The sequence below is a fragment of the Microcaecilia unicolor genome, chromosome 2 (genome assembly GCF_901765095.1).
Source record: "Microcaecilia unicolor chromosome 2, aMicUni1.1, whole genome shotgun sequence".
Lineage (NCBI taxonomy): Eukaryota > Metazoa > Chordata > Amphibia > Gymnophiona > Siphonopidae > Microcaecilia > Microcaecilia unicolor.
Window position 1 is genome coordinate 443,268,860 of NC_044032.1, and position 21,022 is coordinate 443,289,881.

At 43.9% G+C, this 21,022-nt stretch overlaps 1 protein-coding gene across 2 annotated transcripts in view; it reads left to right on the forward strand.

Annotated features, from left to right (window-relative positions):
* The window catches only part of DQX1 (DEAQ-box RNA dependent ATPase 1), a 128,324-nt gene that overhangs the window by 69,907 nt on the left and 37,395 nt on the right, over nt 1-21,022 (forward strand). For both annotated transcript variants that reach the window (XM_030190878.1, XM_030190879.1), the window contains exons 3-5: nt 483-676; nt 3,112-3,499; nt 9,136-9,384. In XM_030190878.1, coding sequence (XP_030046738.1) covers nt 483-676; nt 3,112-3,499; nt 9,136-9,384 — 831 coding nt within the window. The remainder of the gene's footprint in view (nt 1-482; nt 677-3,111; nt 3,500-9,135; nt 9,385-21,022) is intronic.

Sequence of the window (21,022 nt, forward strand, 5' to 3'; positions counted from 1 at the left end):
TCTGGTTTCTGAGGGAGGGATAGCAAATGCCCGTATTTGCTTTCTTTATATGTACAACACCTTACTCTTCTGTGACATCCATGTAGACTTGTCTGCATGCATACATCTCCCATTTTCACCCTCCATGACACACAGCCGGTCTCTCCTAATGCACCCCCCTTCATGACACATATGTGCTTCTATTCCTCCACCTCTGCAAGTGGGAGCATGGGTTCCTCAAAACATGATTTGCCAGTGATTAAAAAAAGAAAACCTGGGTTTTCTCAGTTCTGCAGTTTTTAACTTGTTTTGTTTGTATTCTGATAATTTAATTGATTGTATCATTCCCTGGGAACGTAATGGGACAGCTAATAATTTTAATTTTTGATAAAGTAAAATACTACTTCAGTGTTAATAAAAATAGGAATATTGTCCATAATATTAAAAGTTGCCATAATTAAAATCCTGATTGATGCTGGTGCTTTCTCTTTTTCCTCTTCAAGATTCCTCAGTGGTGTGTAGAGTATGCTCTCTCCATACAGTACATTAATGGACTGGTAGCCTGCACGCAGTCACACAGTTTGGCTGCTCTGAGTCTTTCCTTACGAGTGGCTGATGAAATGGATCTGAACCTAGGGCATGAAGTGGGCTTCTGTATCCCATACGAAGATTGCTGCCACCAAGAGACTATTCTCAGGTGAGGATGGGAAAGGAGTGCCCTGATCAATGTGTTATCCAACCCCTTTAAGATTGCAGTTGGATTGGGAGTTCATACTTTAGAGTTGGGAAATTATAAATTATCCCCCTAGTATTCAGTCAGCAGCATTGAGTGTTTTCCTGCCCACTGCCAGCATTATTCCTGGATATTCCTGTCCAGGCTTCAGCATTGAATATCTGTGGAGTTTTTTTTTTTTTTTTTGGGGGGGGGGGGGGGGGGTTGTTTTTTTGAGCCAACTACACATAGCTAAGTCAATATTCAGCCCCTCACTTAATAAGCCAAACCACTTAAAAATAGGACTGCTGTTTAAGCGGCCTGATTTAAGCGGCTTACATGGTGAGGGGCTGAATATTGGCATTTAACCTGACTCTGCCCCTGGAATGCCCACAAGTTAGCTGTTCTTAAATTTGGTGTTCACCGGTCATTTTCTGGGGAGGTAACCGCTTAAGTGCTGCTGAAAATGACCAGATAGCCATGAAGAAACAATTTAACTGGTCAGTTAAATTGTTTTGAATATTAGCCAGTATGCTTGCTTTTTTGTTGTTGTTGTTGTTTTTTTTAGTTTTGTGATTATACCACTAATTCCGACATACAGATTTGAGTGGTTTGCAAAAGTATAAAACATTAAATAAAAGGGAGAAAATGAACATCAATATTGATAGGATAGAGCTCAATTTGTATTTACATTGAGGAAAAATAAAACATTGTGCTGCTACAGGCTGAAACAGTTGTCCCACCACTGCCATCTGCTGTCAGGAAGGGAATACTGCCCTGCAGTGCTCGTAGCAGAGGAGTTGCAGGAGGGTCCGTTTTTTGGCTCACTGTACCTTAGGTCCAACTGCTGATAAGACACTCTTAAGTGGGGATATTGGAGGGGAGCAGCTGGTGACTGCTGGGGCAGGGTAAGATTCTAGAGAAAGAAGAACAAGAGTGTTATCCTTGGTTAAAAATATATTGTAGGATGGAGAGTGACAGCTTTCTTTTGCAAAGGAGCTGCAGTGCAGTAGAAAGGCAATGGTGATTGAGTTAGTAACATGTAATGTGCATTTTAGTGGGGAGGGAGAGAGTGGAGAGCAAGGGGGGGATTCACATATACTAATAGTACTTGCCTATTTATTCATGTAATTTATTGACTGCTCTTAGAACACAAAAACCATCAGGGCGGTGTATAGTAAATTAGATGATAAACGGGAACATAAAAGTTACAATATCATCCTAAGGGAGGGGGAGAAGTGAAGGTAAACGTGTCAGCTAGGAAGCCTATAGTCAAATGAAAGCTGGAAAATCCATCTTTTCACAACATTTTCGAATTTTGAAAAAGAAGGCTCTTGATGAATATACAGTAGTAGGGAATTCAAGAAAGGGGAGAAGGTGGAATGTATGTTTAATTTCATTACTTCTATAGATGATACAAAACCCAATGATCTCTCACCTTCTTGACCACGGGCTAGGCATTTCTCTCTTTTCCCTACCTGTTTCTCTTTCCTCACCATCTTATTTCAGGAATGATGTGCTCTATAAATGGAATTGCTATTCCAAGGTACTTCAGGAGTTTATCGAGAGATCAGAACGTAGTCAAACTACATTGATAGAGCCCTATTTGCAAGATGTCTTTTGAAGATAAAATGATTGCCTGTACTTTTGGTTTTGCTTTAAGTCTATATATGTCCAGTATTTTCATGATACTCTGAAGCAGTCCTTCCTAAACTTTTATCCAGTGTGATCCCATTTTAACACAAAAGAAAAAAAGACCTCTAGTCCCTCCCTTCTTATATCCATTTCCCCTACTTCTCTAAGCATAAGGGCAGTAAAAGTAGTCAGCTTGGGGGCCTGTGTTTGTGTGTGCTCACAGACCCCAGTACATGGATTTCCAGTTTAACAGGAACCACACACAGGAGAGAAAGGGATGGGACTGTAAACATTCACTGACTCACCAATCTCTACTGGCCATAGGTCACAGTAAAGGCCCAAGAGGAGGGGATCAGTACTCTTTCTGTGACCACCTATTCACTGATGATGTAACCCCACACTTTGGGAACCATTACTTTAAAATGTGGGATTCTTAGCCAGAATTTTAAAATATGATGAAATGTTGACTCTGCTTTTGATAAAACTGCACTTCTCTGGCAATAGCGCATTATAACTCTATTAATGCACTTTGGTTCTGACCTCATGCACCTTCTACTGTTCCAGTACTGGGAGTTCCAAAGCTGTGCCATTGCATCTCATAGCATTCCTTAGTTCAGGACCTAACGTAATGAGAGTAATCAACCTTTACCCCTTGAGTCATTGAGAGTAGCCTTTACTCCATTTCTTAAATTACAGTGTCATAATAGTGCTGCACGTGGTGGGTTGTTGAAATGTTGTAATAGGGATAACTGTGGTGCTGATTTTATTTTCTTTTTTTTTTTAAGATACTGCACAGATGACATGCTGTTGAATGAAATGATGTCAGATCCGCTCTTGCATCAGTATGGTATGATTGTCATTGAGGCACACGAGCGTACTGTGGCTACAGATGTTCTGCTTGGCTTGTTAAAGGATGTTCTTCGACAGCGGCAGGAACTGAAGATTGTGGTTATTACTAATCCGCTGTTGGAGGAACGACTGCATGCATTTTATGGCAGTGCCACACCTATTGTTCAGGTGCCTTGGTTGGAGGATGGGATGCTACCTGATGTCAGAGTAATCTACAAGGATGCCCACTCACAGGATCTAGTTGCTGCTGCCTGCCAGATGGTGCTGGACATCCACCGGAAACAAGAACAGGGTGACATTATAGTGTTCCTTGCCCATGAGAAGGTATGAAGCAGAATCGTTAATGTTAAGATTGGTAGTTTAGCACCTTGGGAATCATTCTAGTATGTATCGGATATAGTGAAGACACCTGGTGTTCTGTGGTACTACAAAATTTGCTTTTACTTGTGGAACTGTGGGACATTTAGGGTCGTGCTTCAGCCTCGACCACTGGTCCTATATGCTCTTTTGCCTCATTTAAGAAGTTCCACAAACCACTAAATGCTTCTGTCATGTGGGCTAATGTGCTGTCTTCCTGCTGGGCATCTGCTCCACTGTCTTCTACTTCCATAGCACTATCCTTCTGTTCACCTTGCTGTCTTTGTCAGGTTGATCACACTCTCCAGGCATCCGCATTACTTTGCTAATTACACCATCTTCAACTTCATCTTCTCTGTTTTGGGCCACTTGTTCTTTCTTCCTCGTGCTTTGCCAGCCATAAAATCTTATTTTTGCCTTCATCCACCACATTATCAGTGGATCAATTAGTTGCTGTAACCTCATACAGATACTGTGGGACTCAGGCAGCAGATGCTACAGGGTGCAAGTAGGGGGACAGTGGGAGAGGTAATGCTTGGAGAGAGGAACAGCACAAGGTGGTATCAGGATCACAGAATAAGAGAGGAGGAGGGAGGGGATAGCACAAGGCAGCATCTGGAGGGTGGAATGAAATGAGAGGAAACCTTGTAGGCGACAGAAAATGTGATCCTGCAGAAAAGAGGGAATGGATGGAAGGATGAGAGAGAATGGGATGATATGAGGGCAACAGCAAGAAAACTGAGTGGTGAAATATTAGGAGAGAGAAAAGAAGACTTGGAAGGTACAAATGGTTGAGAGGAACGTAGGTGTTTACTTTCCTTTGTGACATACAAGCAGGACCAGGTATATATGAACATATACATTTAAGCGTGAACACTTATACCAGCCATAGAGCTGATGTAAATGCTTGCACCTAGGTTGGGAAGATACGCGTGCAACTTACAGTATTCTATATATTACATGCGTAAGTGTGAGTCCCGCTCAAAATGTCACCCCTATGAGCACCCATCTAGAAAATATACACTAAGTAAGATATGTGCACATTTACAAAATAGTGCATAATGATTTTTGGCATTCATGCATGTATGGGTATACATGCATGTATATATGTTTATGTGCATATTTGCAGCATATATTCTAGTGCCTTCATTATTGAATTAACTTCAATATGGGCAAATTCCTGCTTTCTACTCGATGGCTAAAAGTATGTGCATAGGTTTTGGAGCACATAAACTTGTAGGTGCAGGGAGAAGAGATGGGGCAGAGGGAAGCAACATGCACAGTTCTACTGGTAGGTTAATTTGGCTTTTCATCTCTTAGGCTTGCCTCGCATGAAAGCAAAGATCAGGAGTAGTGCACTGGCACTGAGGGTCTAATGAGTGTGAGAAGGGGCTGGGAAACTAAACTTCAGATACTGACACATTCCTTTACTTTATTTTACTATAATTTTACTTTGATACTTGTATCCTACATTTGGCCTCTTGAGGTCAATGTGGCTTACAATTATTGTCAAAAATATCAGAAGAAAATGGCTAATACATCTTCAGTGTGGACCTATAGATAATGCCAAAACATTTTAAAAAAAAGTAGCTAATACAACCCTAGAAAGTGCAAGAAATTCTTCTAATAATTTAACAGAGAGAGAATTGTACTTGAAGAGAGTAACCTATTTAATCAGCTACTCATTTAATACAAACCTTTTAAACAAAAAAAGTTTTTAGTTGCTTACAAAGCAAAATATACTTCTCTTGAATCCTAATTTCCATAGGTAATAAATTCCACTATTTGGTAGATTGATAAGAAAACCTAGCAGAGTATATTGACTTGTATACTATCTTCCTGCAATTTGGATAGTGTATCATGAATTCTCTTGAATGTAACAGTGTTTTTTTTTTTTGGGGGGGGGGGGGGTAAATTGACTAATTCCTTCATGTAGCTTGGGCTATACCATGTAAAATAATAAAAGTTAAAGAACAGAGTTTAAAGCAGTGCAGCTTTATAAGCAATGGTATCTAGATGCTCTAAAAATCAATAGAGCTGCGGTATTTTGAGCAGTCTGGAGTTTCCTTAGTACTGCATTTTTGTGTCCGCTGTAGACTGTATTACAGTAGTTATGTGGCCTATCACCAGCGATTGAACTATAAGGCAAAATGTATCTGCTTGACAATAGGCCCTAATCTAAGTTTCCATAGCACTCTGAAGATTTTCATAACTACTGCCTGGACTTTGCTGTTCAAACATGAGCCTCTCAATATTCTGCCAGTAGCGGGCAGTGCCTTGACTGCCTGCTGCCGGCGTTCAACACAGATATTTAATGCTGTGCTGTTTCCGGTGACTGGCATTGAATATCCGAGTTTTTCAATACTGGCTAGCACCTGACTGGTTAAGTCGATATTCAGACTTAACCGGCCATGGCTTAGCAGGCAGAGATGTAGCCCATGATTCTAATATGTCTAAACCATTTTTTATTTCATACAAAATCTCTCCGATATCAACAAAAGGGATGAAAATCATAACATCATCCAAATAAATGAAAGGATGTAATCTCAGTTACCCCTTTTTTTTTTTTTTTTTTACTAGCGGTGCCTTCATGATGTTAAATAGTACAGACGATAGTGTGATAGTGGTGAGCCTTGAGGAACGATATCCACAGGAAAACAGGAAACCTCTATGGAGAAATAAAGAGCAACACAAAGTAGAGGCTGACACTTGACTCTCAAGATGGGAGTGACAGCTGAAAAAGTTTGAGGCACTAGAAAACATGGGTCTGTGTTTTGGCAGTTTGGCCGCCGGCTTCAGGGGTCACAAACAACGCTGTATGAAAACAATTATATAAATACATGTATGAGTATAACAAGCTTCAATAAAGTTTTTCATCCATCACACCCTTCTTGAGAGTTGTGTGTCACCCTCTACTTTGTGTTGCTCCTTGATTCTCCGTAGAAGTTGTCTCCTGTTTTCCTGTGGATATTATTCTTTGGTGTCGTGTGTATGCTTGCACTCCACTTTTTTGCTTTCAATCACTATTATTAGTATTTTTAATAACGACAATGTTTGATTATTGTTATATTTACAAAGCAGTTCCCCTGAGTCCCTGGAAGTGGCCTGATTGGAGTTGAGGCAGCCTTCCTGGCGGGTGTTCTTTATGACGATGTGGATCTCCTCTTGCTCGGTGGCCTTGATGATGGTAGCCACTGCTTGCCCAGGATTGGTAACATGGAATGTTGCTACAAATTGGGTTTCTGCTAGGTAGTTGTGACCTGGATTGGCCACTTTTGGAAGCAGGATACTGGGCTAGATGGACCATTGGTCTGACCCACTATGGCTATTCTTATGTTCTTATGCTCTTAAGATGACTTTAGCTCCACCACTGGGTAGCAGATGCTGCATCCAAGAAACAGATGGGCAGCTTCTGTTCAAGGGCCGTTTATCGAGGCATTGGAGAAGCTGGTCAAGAACCTGAGAGAATGCACATCCTCTCAGGCTCCTAGAGCTACATCAGAAGGGGGTACGGTGATCATGGGAGGCAAGACTCACCCCAGAGTGGGAGGCTATTTTTGCTGTGACAGACACCAGATTGTTACACCCCTAGACCCCAGTAGGTTCTTCAAATCGAGGTCCTTTTGTGGGCCAGAGGACTGGAGAGGTAGGGGCATGTGGGACCACCATAGGTCCCCAATGAAGGTATAATGGGCTCCTTTCCAACTCAGATATGGGGCAAACTGTTCTCCTTCTGCCATAAGTGGGCCTGTATCATCTCGGGCCTGTGGGTTTAGAGTTGATCAGCCAGGACGGTGCCCTAGAGTTTGCCTGAATAGTTCCAGACACTTTCATGTTGTTGTCCTGGGGGCGGTCAGCTTTAAGGCGCCAGGCCATCTCCATCATACTTCAGCACTTGCTCACCCTTGGCACTGTTGGAGCCAGTGCCTTCATAGGAACTAGATTAGGACCACTACTCTATATATTTTGTGGTGCCAAAGAAGGGAGGCACCTTCCAGCCCTTCCTCAGTCTAAAAGGGTGAATGCTGTCCTCAGGGTCCTGCGCTTCCACATGGAGACACTATTCTCAATCATCACCTCAGTCCACATGAAAAAGTTTTTGACCCTCACCTCCACCCCCTCCCCACCCGGACCTGTCAGTCTTACCTGCACATCCTCACCAGGGCAGACAACAGATGATTCCTGTACTTTTGTCCTTTAGGCAGGCACTTCCAATTTCAGGCCTTTCTCTTTGGTCTGGCAGCGGCTTCTTGCACCTTTTCCAAGATAATGGTGGAGGCAGCAGCGGCCCAGTTGCACAGTCAGGTCATTTGGGTTCACCATTACTTGGATGGCTGGCTCATAAGGTCGAACTCTGAGTCAGATTCCAGAGTGATTGTGCTAAGGTGACCAAGCTGTTGGGAGCATCTGGGATGGATTGTGAACCGGGCCAAAAGGTACCTGTCTCCAACTCAGAACCTGCATTAACTGGTGGTCTGGATCAACACAGCATAGGAGGCAAGGTTCTTCATGGAGGAACGCATGCTCAAGGTACAAGAACAAAAGCACAGGTTCCTGAGTTTCCATGGTGGCAATTCAGGAGGTAGTACCCTGGGCTAAGGCCACCAATTAGCTCATGCTGAGCTCTAAGGTCCCAGGACTTCGAGGTTCAGTTGTCCCTGTCCTCCAGGTTGAGGTGCATCCTAGTCTGGTGGGACAGCCCCAGGCACCTCCTGTAGGGAGTCCCATTGGATCAGCACAACTGGGTGGTGGTGATCGCCGATGCAAGCCTCATGGGTTGGGAGCCAATTTCTTCAGCAGAGTGCTGCAGGGGTGTTGGTCCTCTCTGGAAGCCTCTTGGTTCATCAATCACTTGGAGACAAGAGTGGTTCAGTTACCTCTTGTGGAATTCCTTCCCCTGTTCTAGAGGAGAATGGTCTGAGTTATGACAGATAACACCATGATGATGGCTTATATCAATGAGCTGGATGGGCGCCAGGAGCCAGGAAATGTTCCTCAAAGCAGCAGCCCTCTACCAGTGGGCATAGGTCAACCTCTCAGCACTTTCAATGACTTATATAGCCGCAAAGTACAATATCCAGGTGGACTTTCTCAGCCACTCAATGCTGGACCTGGGGGGTAGGAGCTGGGTCAGGCAGTCTTCCAGCTCCTTGTAGACAGCCAGTGTTTGACTTCATAGCCTTGAGTGGTAATTCCAAAACAGAGCTCTTCAAGGCGTTATCAGGGATCCAATGCCTTGGTGCAACAGTGGCCCACTGCTGCTCATAACTTCCTATCCACTCAACTGTACTCTCCCTTCCATCTGTTAATCCTCATATTAACTCAGTCACTCAGCCCTTACCACTCATAGCCCTGCCATCATGCATCCCTTCATCCATCTACTTGCTCATACCACCCTCTCAGCCATGCACGTTTCAATTTGTATTTTAAAAAATTGTCCATCAAATTCAGGCCTTTTTATCTTAGCTGTTCAATTAATCCTATTGGGTTTTACAGCATCAGTCTTTCAGTGTCACATGTGTTTGTCAAATTGTCCATTTTTCTCTTAACAGTGTTTAATAGTGCTGCATGCAATAATACATACTTTTCTTTCCTGTTGGCAGGAGGTGATTGAATGTTGTGAGGCCATTGAGAAGGAGGGCGTGGCATTGAACTCTGGACTAGGAGAGCTTCTCCCCATTCCACTGCATCCTGGGTTGGGGTGTTCTGCACAGAAAATGTACGAATCGCTCCCAGAGCAGGCAGGAAGAGGATACCGACGTAAAGTGGTTGTAACAAACTCGCTGGCAGAATCCTCATTCTCCCTTGCTACAGTCCGTTACATCATTGACACTGGAATAGAGCTGAAAAATGTAAGTTAGAATGGCACCGACATTTATGGCCTTAGGAATTATTTCCAAACATAATGTTATTTTGGTAGTCTTATGTAAAATTGTAATGTTAATGAAATTATCAGAATTTGAATAGGGACTCTGCACTGCTTTAGATAAATGGTGGGCTGCTTAAATTTTCCCATAGAGCTGCTGATGGAATTTAGTAGTATTTTCTAATTAGTTCTGAAGACTGGAAGAGTGTTGAATTTTTATTGAAAAGCATTTTAATTGATGTGCTATGAAATTGACAAAGCGAATTTCTAGTTAAAAAGAGATGTGCAGAAAAATATTAGGTTACGTTACATTTCCATTTGATAATTGAGAAGGCATGGAACTGGAATTTATTTCAGTTTTAGTACCTCTTAATAACATACAAAACCCCCACTCCAAATACGTCAGCAAGGAGAATCCAACATAGCATATAACAGTCTCCTGAGGTGGACCGAGGGTGGTCTGTGCCTCCTGCCTAGCTTCTGCCTGACACTGCCGCAGCATCCACCCCTGCTGCCCCGGTCCTTCCTGAGGAGTTCTGGGTGGCCTCTGCCGGGGGGGGGGGGGGGTTGTTGAGGAGGCATATTCTTTCCTGCTCACTGCGCTGCCGCTATTTCCCTGCCTGCCAGCCGGTGCCGCCATGTTTCAAAATGGCGGCCGAGACTTCCCGCGGTAGTCTCATGGGTCTCAACAGTCTCGCGAGGCATCTCGTGGTAGTGTGCTGATCAGCGCATGCTAATCCCGTGCTAAAAAGTTTTTATTTTTGGGTGCGGGAAGCATGGCTACTCAGTGCAGATGTAGCACGGGAGCCCTTGCTGCTTAGTAAATAGATGATGGTAAGGGCTCCCGTGGTAATGGCCACATGCCAATTGTGAAATTAGCACATGGCTGTTACAACAAATTGAACAAATGTGGTCATTTTACCACCACACTCAAAGTGGCCTCAGCGTGTAGAAGACTCATATGCTATAACCAGTGTTGGCCACTTATGAGCATGGCTTAGTAAAAAGGCCCCTAAATGTGTGTGTATGTGTGTGGTTTTTTTTTTTTTTTATATCTGTTTTTAGTATTCCTTTTCTGACTAAAATATTTTTGGGCATTGAACTTTTTGTTTTAAAATATGCTGGACTTTGTGTACGAGTGTTACCGCTAGTGCTTAAAATGCTCAACACAGTGTATGAGAGAAGTGCTAGAAAGGATAAGTGCAAAGAATAAAAAGTCCAGATGGTGAAATCCAATTGTATCACAAACACAAAGCAGCAATGGTGAGCCAGTAGCTGTATTTTTTTTTAATCCTTCAATAAATAAAAAACAACTTTACAATCAATGTTTTGGATTTAATATTCCCACTTATTGTAAAGTTGTTTTTTGATTTATTGAAGGAATTAAAAAAAAAAACAGCTACTGGCTCACCATTGCTCCTTTGTGTTTGTGATTGAATAAATAGTAAAGATCACTTCAGCACCTTGTATCACTCAATTAGAAAATCCAAAAAAGCATACAAGATCTTGACATATGGATCAACACTAAAAAGTGGAGAAAAAAGACCTCGGAAAAAAGCTGAAGCCTATAATGTACAGCGGCTTAAACTCACAATGCCATCACGGGTCAGAAGAAAACTCCACTTATCATATAGTGTGAAGAAAAATTCTTAATTCTCAAACAGGGTAAAATACATATGTCGATCCACAGGAATGAAAAAAATAATTAACGTTGTCTCCATGAAGCTTCAAAACCAACAATATTAATTATTTGTAATCCACTTATCTCATGCTTCCTTCTTCTCTTAAGAGGTGGCAAATCTAACAACTAGTAAATCCCTACAAGGTTATCCCTGTTTCACCAAAGATGCATCAGGGGCAATCATCCTGTGCCACAACCACTCTTTCTCCAAATTCAGCAAGGCAACTGACAAAAAACGCCAACTCCAAAATATGGACGTTGTTGCAATCACAGAGACATGGCTCAATGGTTCCCATGAATGGGATGCAAACATACCAGGCTATAATCTATTTAGGAAGGATAGAGAGGGTCGTAAAGGTGGAGGAGTAGCTCTATATGTGAGAAATGATATCACAACAACTGAAATGACAGGGACCTGGGGTAAGGAAGAAGCGATATGGATCACCTTAAAAAGAGATGATAGAACCTCTGTCCACGTGGGTGTTGTCTACAGACCTCCAACACAATTGGAAAAATTAGATAAAGACCTGATCGCAGATATTCAAAAGTTGGGAAAGAAGAGAGAGGTGCTGTTGCTGGGAGATTTCAATCTGCCGGATGTAGATTGGAAGGTTCCGTCTGCGGAATCGGAAAGAAGTAGAGAGATTGTGGATGCTTTCCAAAGTGCTCTGCTCAGACAAATGGTCATGGAACCCACGAGGGAGGGAGCGACGCTGGATCTGGTGCTCACAAATGCGGATAGCGTGTCAAATGTCCGAGTGGGTGCCCACCTGGGCGGCAGTGACCATCAAACGGTTTGGTTTGATATGACGGCTGAAGAGGAGGGTTGCCACTCAAAACTCAAAGTCCTGGATTTCAAGCGTGCTGACTTTAGTAAAATGGGGGAATACCTAAGGAGGGAGCTGATGGGCTGGGAGGACGTACGAGAAGTGGAAGGACAGTGGTCCAGGCTGAAAGAAGCTATAAATAGGGCCACAAACCTTTATGTAAGGAAAGTAAATAAAAGCAAGAGAAAAAGGAAACCGCTATGGTTCTCCAAGCAAGTGGCTGAGAAAATAAAGGCTAAAGAGTTCGCATTCCAGAAATACAAAAAAACTCAAGACGAGGAACACGGAGAGGAATACCGGAGGAAACTGAAAGAAGCCAAGAGAGAGGTACATCTGGCGAAAGCGGAAGAACAAATGGCTAGAAAGGTAAGGAGGGGTGACAAAAAGTTCTTCAGGTATATTAGTGAAAGGAGAATGACTAAAAAGGGAATTGTGAGACTAAAAGATACTGCAAACCGCTATGTAGATAATGATGAAGAAAAGACAAATTTGCTAAATAGATACTATTGTTCTGTTTTTACTGAAGAAAATCCGGGAGAAGGACCACGATGGACTGGCAAAAGTTCATTTGAGAATGGAGTGGATATAGCACCGTTCACGGAAGAGAGTGTGTATCAACAACTAGAAAAACTAAAGGTGGACAAAGCCATGGGACCGGATGGGATCCACCCCAGGATATTGAGAGAGCTCAGAGAGGTTCTGGCGGGTCCTCTTAAAGATTTGTTTAATAAATCCTTAGAAATGGGAGAGGTTCCGAGGGATTGGAGAACGGCGGAGGTGGTCCCTCTTCACAAAAGTGGTGATAGGGAAGAAGCTGGAAACTACAGGCCGATAAGCCTCACTTCGATTATTGGAAAAGTAATGGAAGCGATGCTGAAGGAAAGGATAGTGAATTTCCTGGAAGAAAATGAGTTGCAAGATCCGAGACAACATGGTTTTACCAAAGGGAAATTGTGACAAATGAATCTCATTGAATTCTTTGATTGGGTGACCGGAGAATTGAACCGTGGACATGCTATAGACGTAATCTACTTAGATTTCAGCAAGGCTTTTGACACGGTTCCCCACAGGAGGCTCTTAAATAAACTGGATGGGCTGAAGATAGGACCCAAAGTGGTGAACTGGATTAGGAACTGGTTGACGGACAGACGCCAGAGGGTGGTGGTGAATGGAGTTCGCTCGGAGGAGGGAAAGGTGAGTAGTGGAGTGCCTCAGGGATCGGTGCTGGCCCGATTCTGTTCAATATATTTGTGAGTGACATTGCCGAAGGGTTAGAAGGTAAAGTTTGCCTATTTGCGGATGATACTAAGATTTGTAACACAGTGGACACCCCGGAGGGAGTGGAAAACATGAAAAAGGATCTGAAAAAGCTAGAAGAATGGTCTAAGGTTTGGCAATTAAAATTCAATGCGAAGAAATGCAAAGTGATGCACTTAGGGAGTAGAAATCCAAGAGAGGCATATGTGTTAGGCGGTGAGAGTCTGCTAGGTACGGATGGGGAGAGGGATCTTGGGGTGATAGTATCTGAGGATCTGAAGGCGATGAAACAGTGTGACAAGGCGGTGGCCATAGCTAGAAGGTTACCAGGCTGTATAGAGAGAGGTGTGACCAGCAGAAGAAAAGAGGTGTTGATGCCCCTGTACAAGTCGTTGGTGAGGCCCCACCTGGAGTATTGTGTTCAGTTTTGGAGGCTGTATCTTGCTAAGGATGTAAAAAGAATTGAAGCGGTGCAAAGAAAAGCTACAAGGATGATATGGGATTTGCGTTACAAGACGTATGAGGAGAGACTTGCGGACCTGAACATGTATACCCTGGAGGAAAGCAGGAACAGGGGTGATATGATACAGATGTTCAAATATTTGAAAGGTATTAATCCGCAAACGAACCTTTTCCGGAGATGGGAAGGCGGTAGAACGAGAGGGCATGAAATGAGATTGAAGGGGGGCAGACTCAAGAAGAATGTCAGGAAGTATTTTTTCACGGAGAGGGTGGTGGATGCTTGGAATGCCTTCCCGCGGGAGGTGGTGGAGAATGAAAATGGTAACGGAATTCAAACATGCGTGGGATAAACATAAAGGAATCCTGTGCAGAAGAAAGGGATCCTCAGGATCTTAGCCTAGAATGGGTGGCAGAGCTGGTGGTTGGGAGGCGGGGCTAGTGTGGGCAGACATATACGGTCTGTGCTGGGGCTGGTGGTTGGGAGGCGGGACTAGTGCTGGGCAGACTTATACGGTCTGTGCCGGGGCTGGTGGTTGGGCGGCGGGGATAGTGCTGGGCAGACTTATACGGTCTGTGCCAGAGCCGGTGGTGGGTGGCAGGGATAGTGCTGGGCAGACTTAAACGGTCTGTGCCAGAGCTGGTGGTTGGGAGGCGGGGTTGGTGGTTGGGAGGCGGGGATAGTGCTGGGCAGACTTATACGGTCTGTGCCAGAGCCGGTGGTGGGTGGCAGGGATAATGCTGGGCAGACTTATACGGTCTGTGCCAGAGCTGGTGGTTGGGAGGCGGGGTTGGTGGTTGGGAGGCGGGGATAGGGCTGGCCAGACTTATACGGTCTGTGCACTGAAGAGGACAGTACAAATAAAAAAAGTAGCACATATGAATTTATCTTCTTGGGCAGACTGGATGGACCGTGCAGGTCTTTTTCTGCCGTCATCTACTATGTTACTATGTTATATTTTAAAAATATGCTCTGCCTACCCTTGAGGTCTACAAAATCCTGAGTGGTGTAGAACGAGTAGAAGTAAATCGATGTTTTACTCATTCCAAAAGTACAAAGACTAGGGGACACTCAAGGAAGTTACATGGAAATACTTTTAAAACAAATAGGAGGAAATATTTTTTCACTCAACGAATAGTTAAGCTCCGGAACTCTTTTCCAGAGGATGTGGTAACAGCGGTTAACGTATCTGGGTTTAATAAAGGTTCTGACAAATTCCTGGAGAAAAAGTCCATAGTCTGCTATTGAGACAGACATGGGAAGCAACTGTTTGCTCTGGGATTTGTAGTATGGAGTGTTGCCACGACTTGGGTTTCTGCCAGGTATTTGTGACCTGGCTTGGCCACTGTTTGGAAAACAGGGCTAGATGGACAATTGGTCCGATCTGCTGAACGCCTCTGGAGGAAATCTCGCACCCATTCAGATTTCCTTCACTACAAATTCATGCTATCCTCCTTCCAGTCCTCACTATTCCTTGCCAAACAGGACTATTACACCCAATTGACTAATTCTCTCAGCTCTAACCCTCGTCGTCTCTTCGCCACCCTTAACTCCCTCCTCAAAGTGCCCTTCGCTCCCACCCCCCCGTCACTCTCTCCTCAATCACTGGCTGACTACTTCCGCGACAAGGTGCAAAAGATCAACCTTGAGTTCACTACCAAGCCACCTCCTCCTCTTCACCCTTCAACCCTCTCCCTCAACCAACCAACCCAGACCTCCTTCTCCTCCTTTCCTGATATCTCCGAGGAGGAAACCGCCCGCCTTCTTTCCTCCTCAAAATGCACCACTTGTTCCTCTGATCCCATCCCCACCAACTTACTTAACACCATCTCTCCTACTATCACCCCCTCCATCTGTCATATCCTCAACCTCTCTCTCTCCACTGCAACTGTCCCCGACACCTTCAAGCATGCTGTAGTCACGCCACTCCTCAAAAAACCATCACTAGACCCTACCTGTCCCTCCAACTACCGCCCCATCTCCCTCCTACCCTTCCTCTCCAAGACACTTGAGCGCGCAGTCCACAGCCGCTGCCTTGATTTTCTCTCCTCTCATGCCATCCTTGATCCGCTTCAATCCGGTTTTCGCCCTCTTCACTCGACAGAAACAGCACTTTCTAAAGTCTGTAATGACCTGTTCCTTGCCAAATCCAGAGGCCACTACTCCATCCTCATCCTCCTGGATCTATCCGCCGCTTTTGACACTGTCAATCATGACTTACTTCTTGCCACACTGTCCTCATTTGGGTTCCAGGGCTCTGTCCTCTCCTGGTTCTCCTCCTATCTCTCCCACCGCACCTTCAAAGTTCACTCTCATGGATCTTCCTCCACCCCCATCCCCTTATCTGTTGGTGTTCCCCAGGGATCGGTCCTTGGACCCCTTCTCTTCTCAATCTACACCTCTTCCCTGGGCTCCCTGATCTCATCTCATGGTTTCCAGTATCATCTCTATGCTGATGACACCCAACTGTATCTCTCCACACCAGACATCACCGCGGAGACCCAGGCAAAGGTATCGGCCTGCTTATCCGACATTGCTGCCTGGATGTCCAACCGCCACCTGAAACTGAACATGTCCAAGACCGAGCTTATCGTCTTTCCACCAAAACCCACTTCTCCTCTTCCTCCACTTTCTATCTCAGTTGATAACACCCTCATCCTCCCCGTCTCATCTGCCCGCAACCTCGGAGTCATCTTTGACTCCTCTCTCTCCTTCTCTGCGCATATCCAACAGATAGCCAAGACCTGTCGCTTCTTCCTCTTTAACATCAGCAAAATTCGCCCTTTCCTCTCTGAACACACCACCCGAACTCTCGTCCACGCTCTCATTACCTCTCGCCTGGACTACTGCAACTTACTCCTCACCGGCCTCCCACTTAGCCATCTATCCCCCCTTCAGTCTGTTCAGAACTCTGCTGCACGTCTCATATTCCGCCAGAACCGATATACTCATATCACCCTCTCCTCAGGTCACTTCACTGGCTTCCGATCAGATACCGCATTCAATTCAAGCTTCTCCTTCTTACCTACAAATGCACTCAGTCTGCTGCCCCTCACTACCTCTCTACCCTCATCTCCCCTTACGTTCCCGCCCGTAACCTCCGTTCACAGGATAAATCCCTCCTCTCAGTACCCTTCTCCACCACCGCCAACTCCAGGCTCCGCTCATTCTGCCTCGCCTCACCCTATGCTTGGAACAACCTTCCTGAACCCTTACGTCAAGCCCCCTCCCTGCCCGTCTTCAAGTCTTTGCTTAAAGCCCACCTCTTCAATGCTGCGTTCGGCACCTAACCCTTACCGTTCAGTGAATCCAGACTGCCCCAATTTGACTGCCCCTATCGGACCGACCGTTCACTTGTCTATTAGATTGTAAGCTCTTTGAGCAGGGACTGTCTCTCTTTGTTAAATTGTACAGCGCTGCGTAACCCTAGTAGCGCTCTAGAAATGTTAAGTAGTAGTAGTAGTAGTAGTCTAACCCAGTATGGCTACTATTATGTCCTTATGTACCCATACAAAGAACAACCAATCCCATTATAGAATTAACCAAAAAACCGCCCTTCACACTTTATGATGTGGTGTTTTTTTTTCTGACTTGTGATGGCGTTGTGGGTTTAAGCCTCTATATATTATAGGCTTCAGCTTTTTTTCTGAAGTCTATTTTCTCCACTTATTTAGTGTTGAAATTTGTTTCTCATTCAGTGTTGATCCATATGTTAAGGCAAAGGAGATAGAGCAGCTTTTAAACTAGAAATGGGGGGAAGGCCGACAGTCGCTGAAAAGCGCATGGTTTGGGATAAGGTATCTTTCAAAGATATCACCAAAATAGGGAAGATAGGGTATTCTGATAGTGGGGTTGCAAAAGAGACCGTAGTAGATCAGGTGTCCCTAAATAAAATAAAAATCAGACAAAAGATTGCAAATTAGTACTGTCAAGTACTAAGCATGATGTAAATAGGAGCAACAAACACAATTTGAAATGTCTATATGCGAATGCTTGGAGCCTAAGAAATAAGATGGAAGAGTTAGAATATATTGCACTAAATGAAAAATTAGATATAATAGGCATCTCTGAGACCTGGTAGAAGGAGGCTAACCAGTGGGACACTGTCATACCGGGGTACAAATTATATCATAGTGTTAGGGTAGATCGAATTGGTGGAGGGGTAGTATTGTATATTAAATTGTATATTAACAAGAGCTTTGAAAATAGAATGAAAATTCTGCAGGAAACAAAACACTTCTTGGAATCACTGTGGATTGAAATTCCATGTATAAAGGGGAAGAGGATAATGATAGGAGTGTACTACCGTCCACCTGGCCAGGATGAACAGACGGATGCAGAAATGTTAAAGGAAATTAGGGACGCAAACAAACTGGGCAACACAATAATAATGGGTGATTTCAATTACCCCGATATTGACTGGGTAAATGTAACATCGGGACACGCTAGGGAGGTAAAAATTCCTTGATGAAATCAAGGACAGCTTTATGGAGAAGCTGGTACAGGAACCGACGAGAGAAGGAAAAATTCTAGACCTAGTCCTTAGTGGAGTGCATGATCTGGTGCGGGAGGTAATGGTGCTGGGGCCGCTTGATAACAGTGATCATAATATGATCGGATTTGATATTAGCTTTGAAGTCAGTATACATAGGAAATCAAATACGTTAGCATTTAACTTTAAAAAAGGAGACTGTGATAAAATGAGAAGAACGGTGAAAAGAAAACTTAGAGGAGCGACTGCGAGGGTCAACAATTTACATCAGGCATGGATGCTGTTCAAAAACACCATCCTGGAAGCCCAGGCCAAATATATTCCGCGTATTAAAAAAGGAGGACGGAAGACCAAATGACAGCCGGCGTGGTTAAATAGTGAATTGAAGGAAACTATTAGAGCTAAAAGAAAATCCTTCAGAAAATGGAAAAAGGAACCGACTTTAAATAATAAGAAACGGCATAAGGAATGTCAAGTCAAATGCAAAGCGCTGATAAGGAAAGCTAAGAGGGACTTCGAAAAAAAGATTGCGTTGGAGGCAAAAACACATAGTAAAATTTTTTTTCGGTATATTAAAAGCAGGAAGCCGGCAAAAGAATCAGTTGGACCGCTAGATGACCGAGGAGTAAAAGGGGCGATCAGGGAAGACAAAGCCATAGCGGAGAGATTAAATAAATTCTTTGCTTCGGTCTTCACCGAGGAAGATTTGGGTGGGATACCGGTTCTGGAAATGGTATTCGAAGCTGACGAGTCGGAGAAACTTAATGAATTCTCTGTAAACCTGGAGGTTGTAATGGGGCAGTCCTACAAACTGAAGAGTAGCAAATCTCCTGGACTGGATGGTATTCATCCCAGAGTACTGATAGAATTGAAAAATGAGCTTGCGGAGCTATTGTTAGAAATATGTAATTTATCCTTAAAATCGAGCGTGGTACTGGAAGATTGGAGGGTGGCCAATGTAACGCCGATTTTTAAAAATGGTTCTGGAGGAGATCCAGGAAATTATAGATCGGTGAGTCTGACGTCGGTGCCAGGCAAAATGGTAGAGACTATTATTATTAAGATCAAAATTACAGAGCGTATTCAAAAGCATGGATTAATGAGACAGTCAACATGGATTTAGTGAAGGGAAATCTTGCTTCACCAATCTACTAATTTCTTTGAAGGGGTGAACAAACATGTGGATAAAAGTGCGCCAGTTGATATTGTGTATCTGGATTTTCAGAAGGTGTTTGACAAAGTACCTCATGAAAGACTCCAGAGGAAATTGGAGAGTCATGGGATAGGAGGTAGTGTTCTATTGTGAATTAAAAACTGGTTAAAAGATAGAAAACAGAGAGTAGGGTTAAATGGTCAGTATTCTCAAAGGAGAAGGGTAGTTAGTGGGGTTCCCCAGGGCTCTGTGCTGGGACCGCTGCTTTTTAACATATCTATAAATGACATAGAGATGGGAGTAACTAGTGAGGTAATTAAATTTGCTGATGACACAGTTATTCAGTTGTTAAATCGCAGGAGGATTGTGAAAAATTACAAGAGGACCTTACGAAACTGGGAGACTGGGCGTCTAAATGGCAGATGACGTTTAATGTGAGCAAGTGCAAAGTGATGCATGTGGGAAAGAGGAACCCGAATTATAGCTACGTCATGCAAGGTTCCACGTTAGGAGTCACGGACCAAGAAAGGGATCTAGGTGTCGTTGATGATATGTTGAAACCTTCTGCTCAGTGTGCTGCTGCGGCTAAGAAAGCAAATAGAATGTTAGGTATTATTAGGAAAGGAATGGAAAACAAAAATGAGACGCACAGAAGCCCTGCCTGCAGAGGCTAGTAATGCTGAAGATCACGCCGGAGTCAGAAGACAGGACTTGTTCTTGGGGGGTTTCGGGTTCCCCGGCGGCAAAGCTATGCATCGGTGGGTGGGTAGGGGTGGGGGTGGGTGTTGCTTTGCTTATTTTGTTGCCTTGTTTTTCGTGGGTGGGTTGATGGAGGGGCGGTGCGGGGGTGGGTTTTGCACCTCCAGCATGTTGGAGCGGGGCTTCTTGTTTTCTTGTTTTTTGTGGGTTTTCGTGTTTGGCTTTGGGTGGGGGCGACGCGGGGGGTGGGTGTTGGACATCCAGGGGGAGGAGTAGGGAAACACGCTCCCCCTGCTTGTTTGCGATTTGTTCGTTGTCACCCTTAACATTTTGTGGGCAAAGTTTCTGAAGTCACAGCACAACGTTAAAGGGTTCATTTGTCGTCATGACGTTTGACGCGAGGGCGGGGCACAAAGTCATAGTGGGATAGCTTCATCACCATGAAGTTACGAACCCTTTATCGTTGTGCTCTGAGTTCAGAACCTTTGTCCTCAGAACGTTGAGGGTGTGTTTTATTATAGTGGATATATATTTATTTGGATTTGCTCACCTTTTTCAGGGTGAGTTAATTCAGGTACACTAGGTATTTCTCTGTCCCTGGAGGGCTCACAATCTAAGTTTGTACCTGAGGCAATGGAGGGTTAACTGACTTGCCCAAGATCACAACGAGCAGCAGCCACTAGGCCACTCCTTTTTGTCTAGTTTAAAATACAGTTGTTTGCTTTTGTGGGGCTTGATACTCTTTATTTTAATAGCTTGTTTGTCTCCATATGTACCAATCTGTTTGCTAAGATCAGATAATGAAGGCTTTTTAGTGCTCTGGCACTAAATGAAGTAGGATTTAGATCAGACGCAATAGAAGCCTTTCTTCAGTACAGTACTTGGTGGAATTTTCTTCCAAGACATGTTTGTTTAACCAGTGAGTTCCTTGCCTTTAGTTGATTGGCAAATGTCCTGGTTATTATTTCTTAATAGTATTCAGCTGTTTTATTATTATATGTGGTTTTGTTTTATGTTATATCTGATCAGATTTGTTTTATGTTTTTTCATTATAT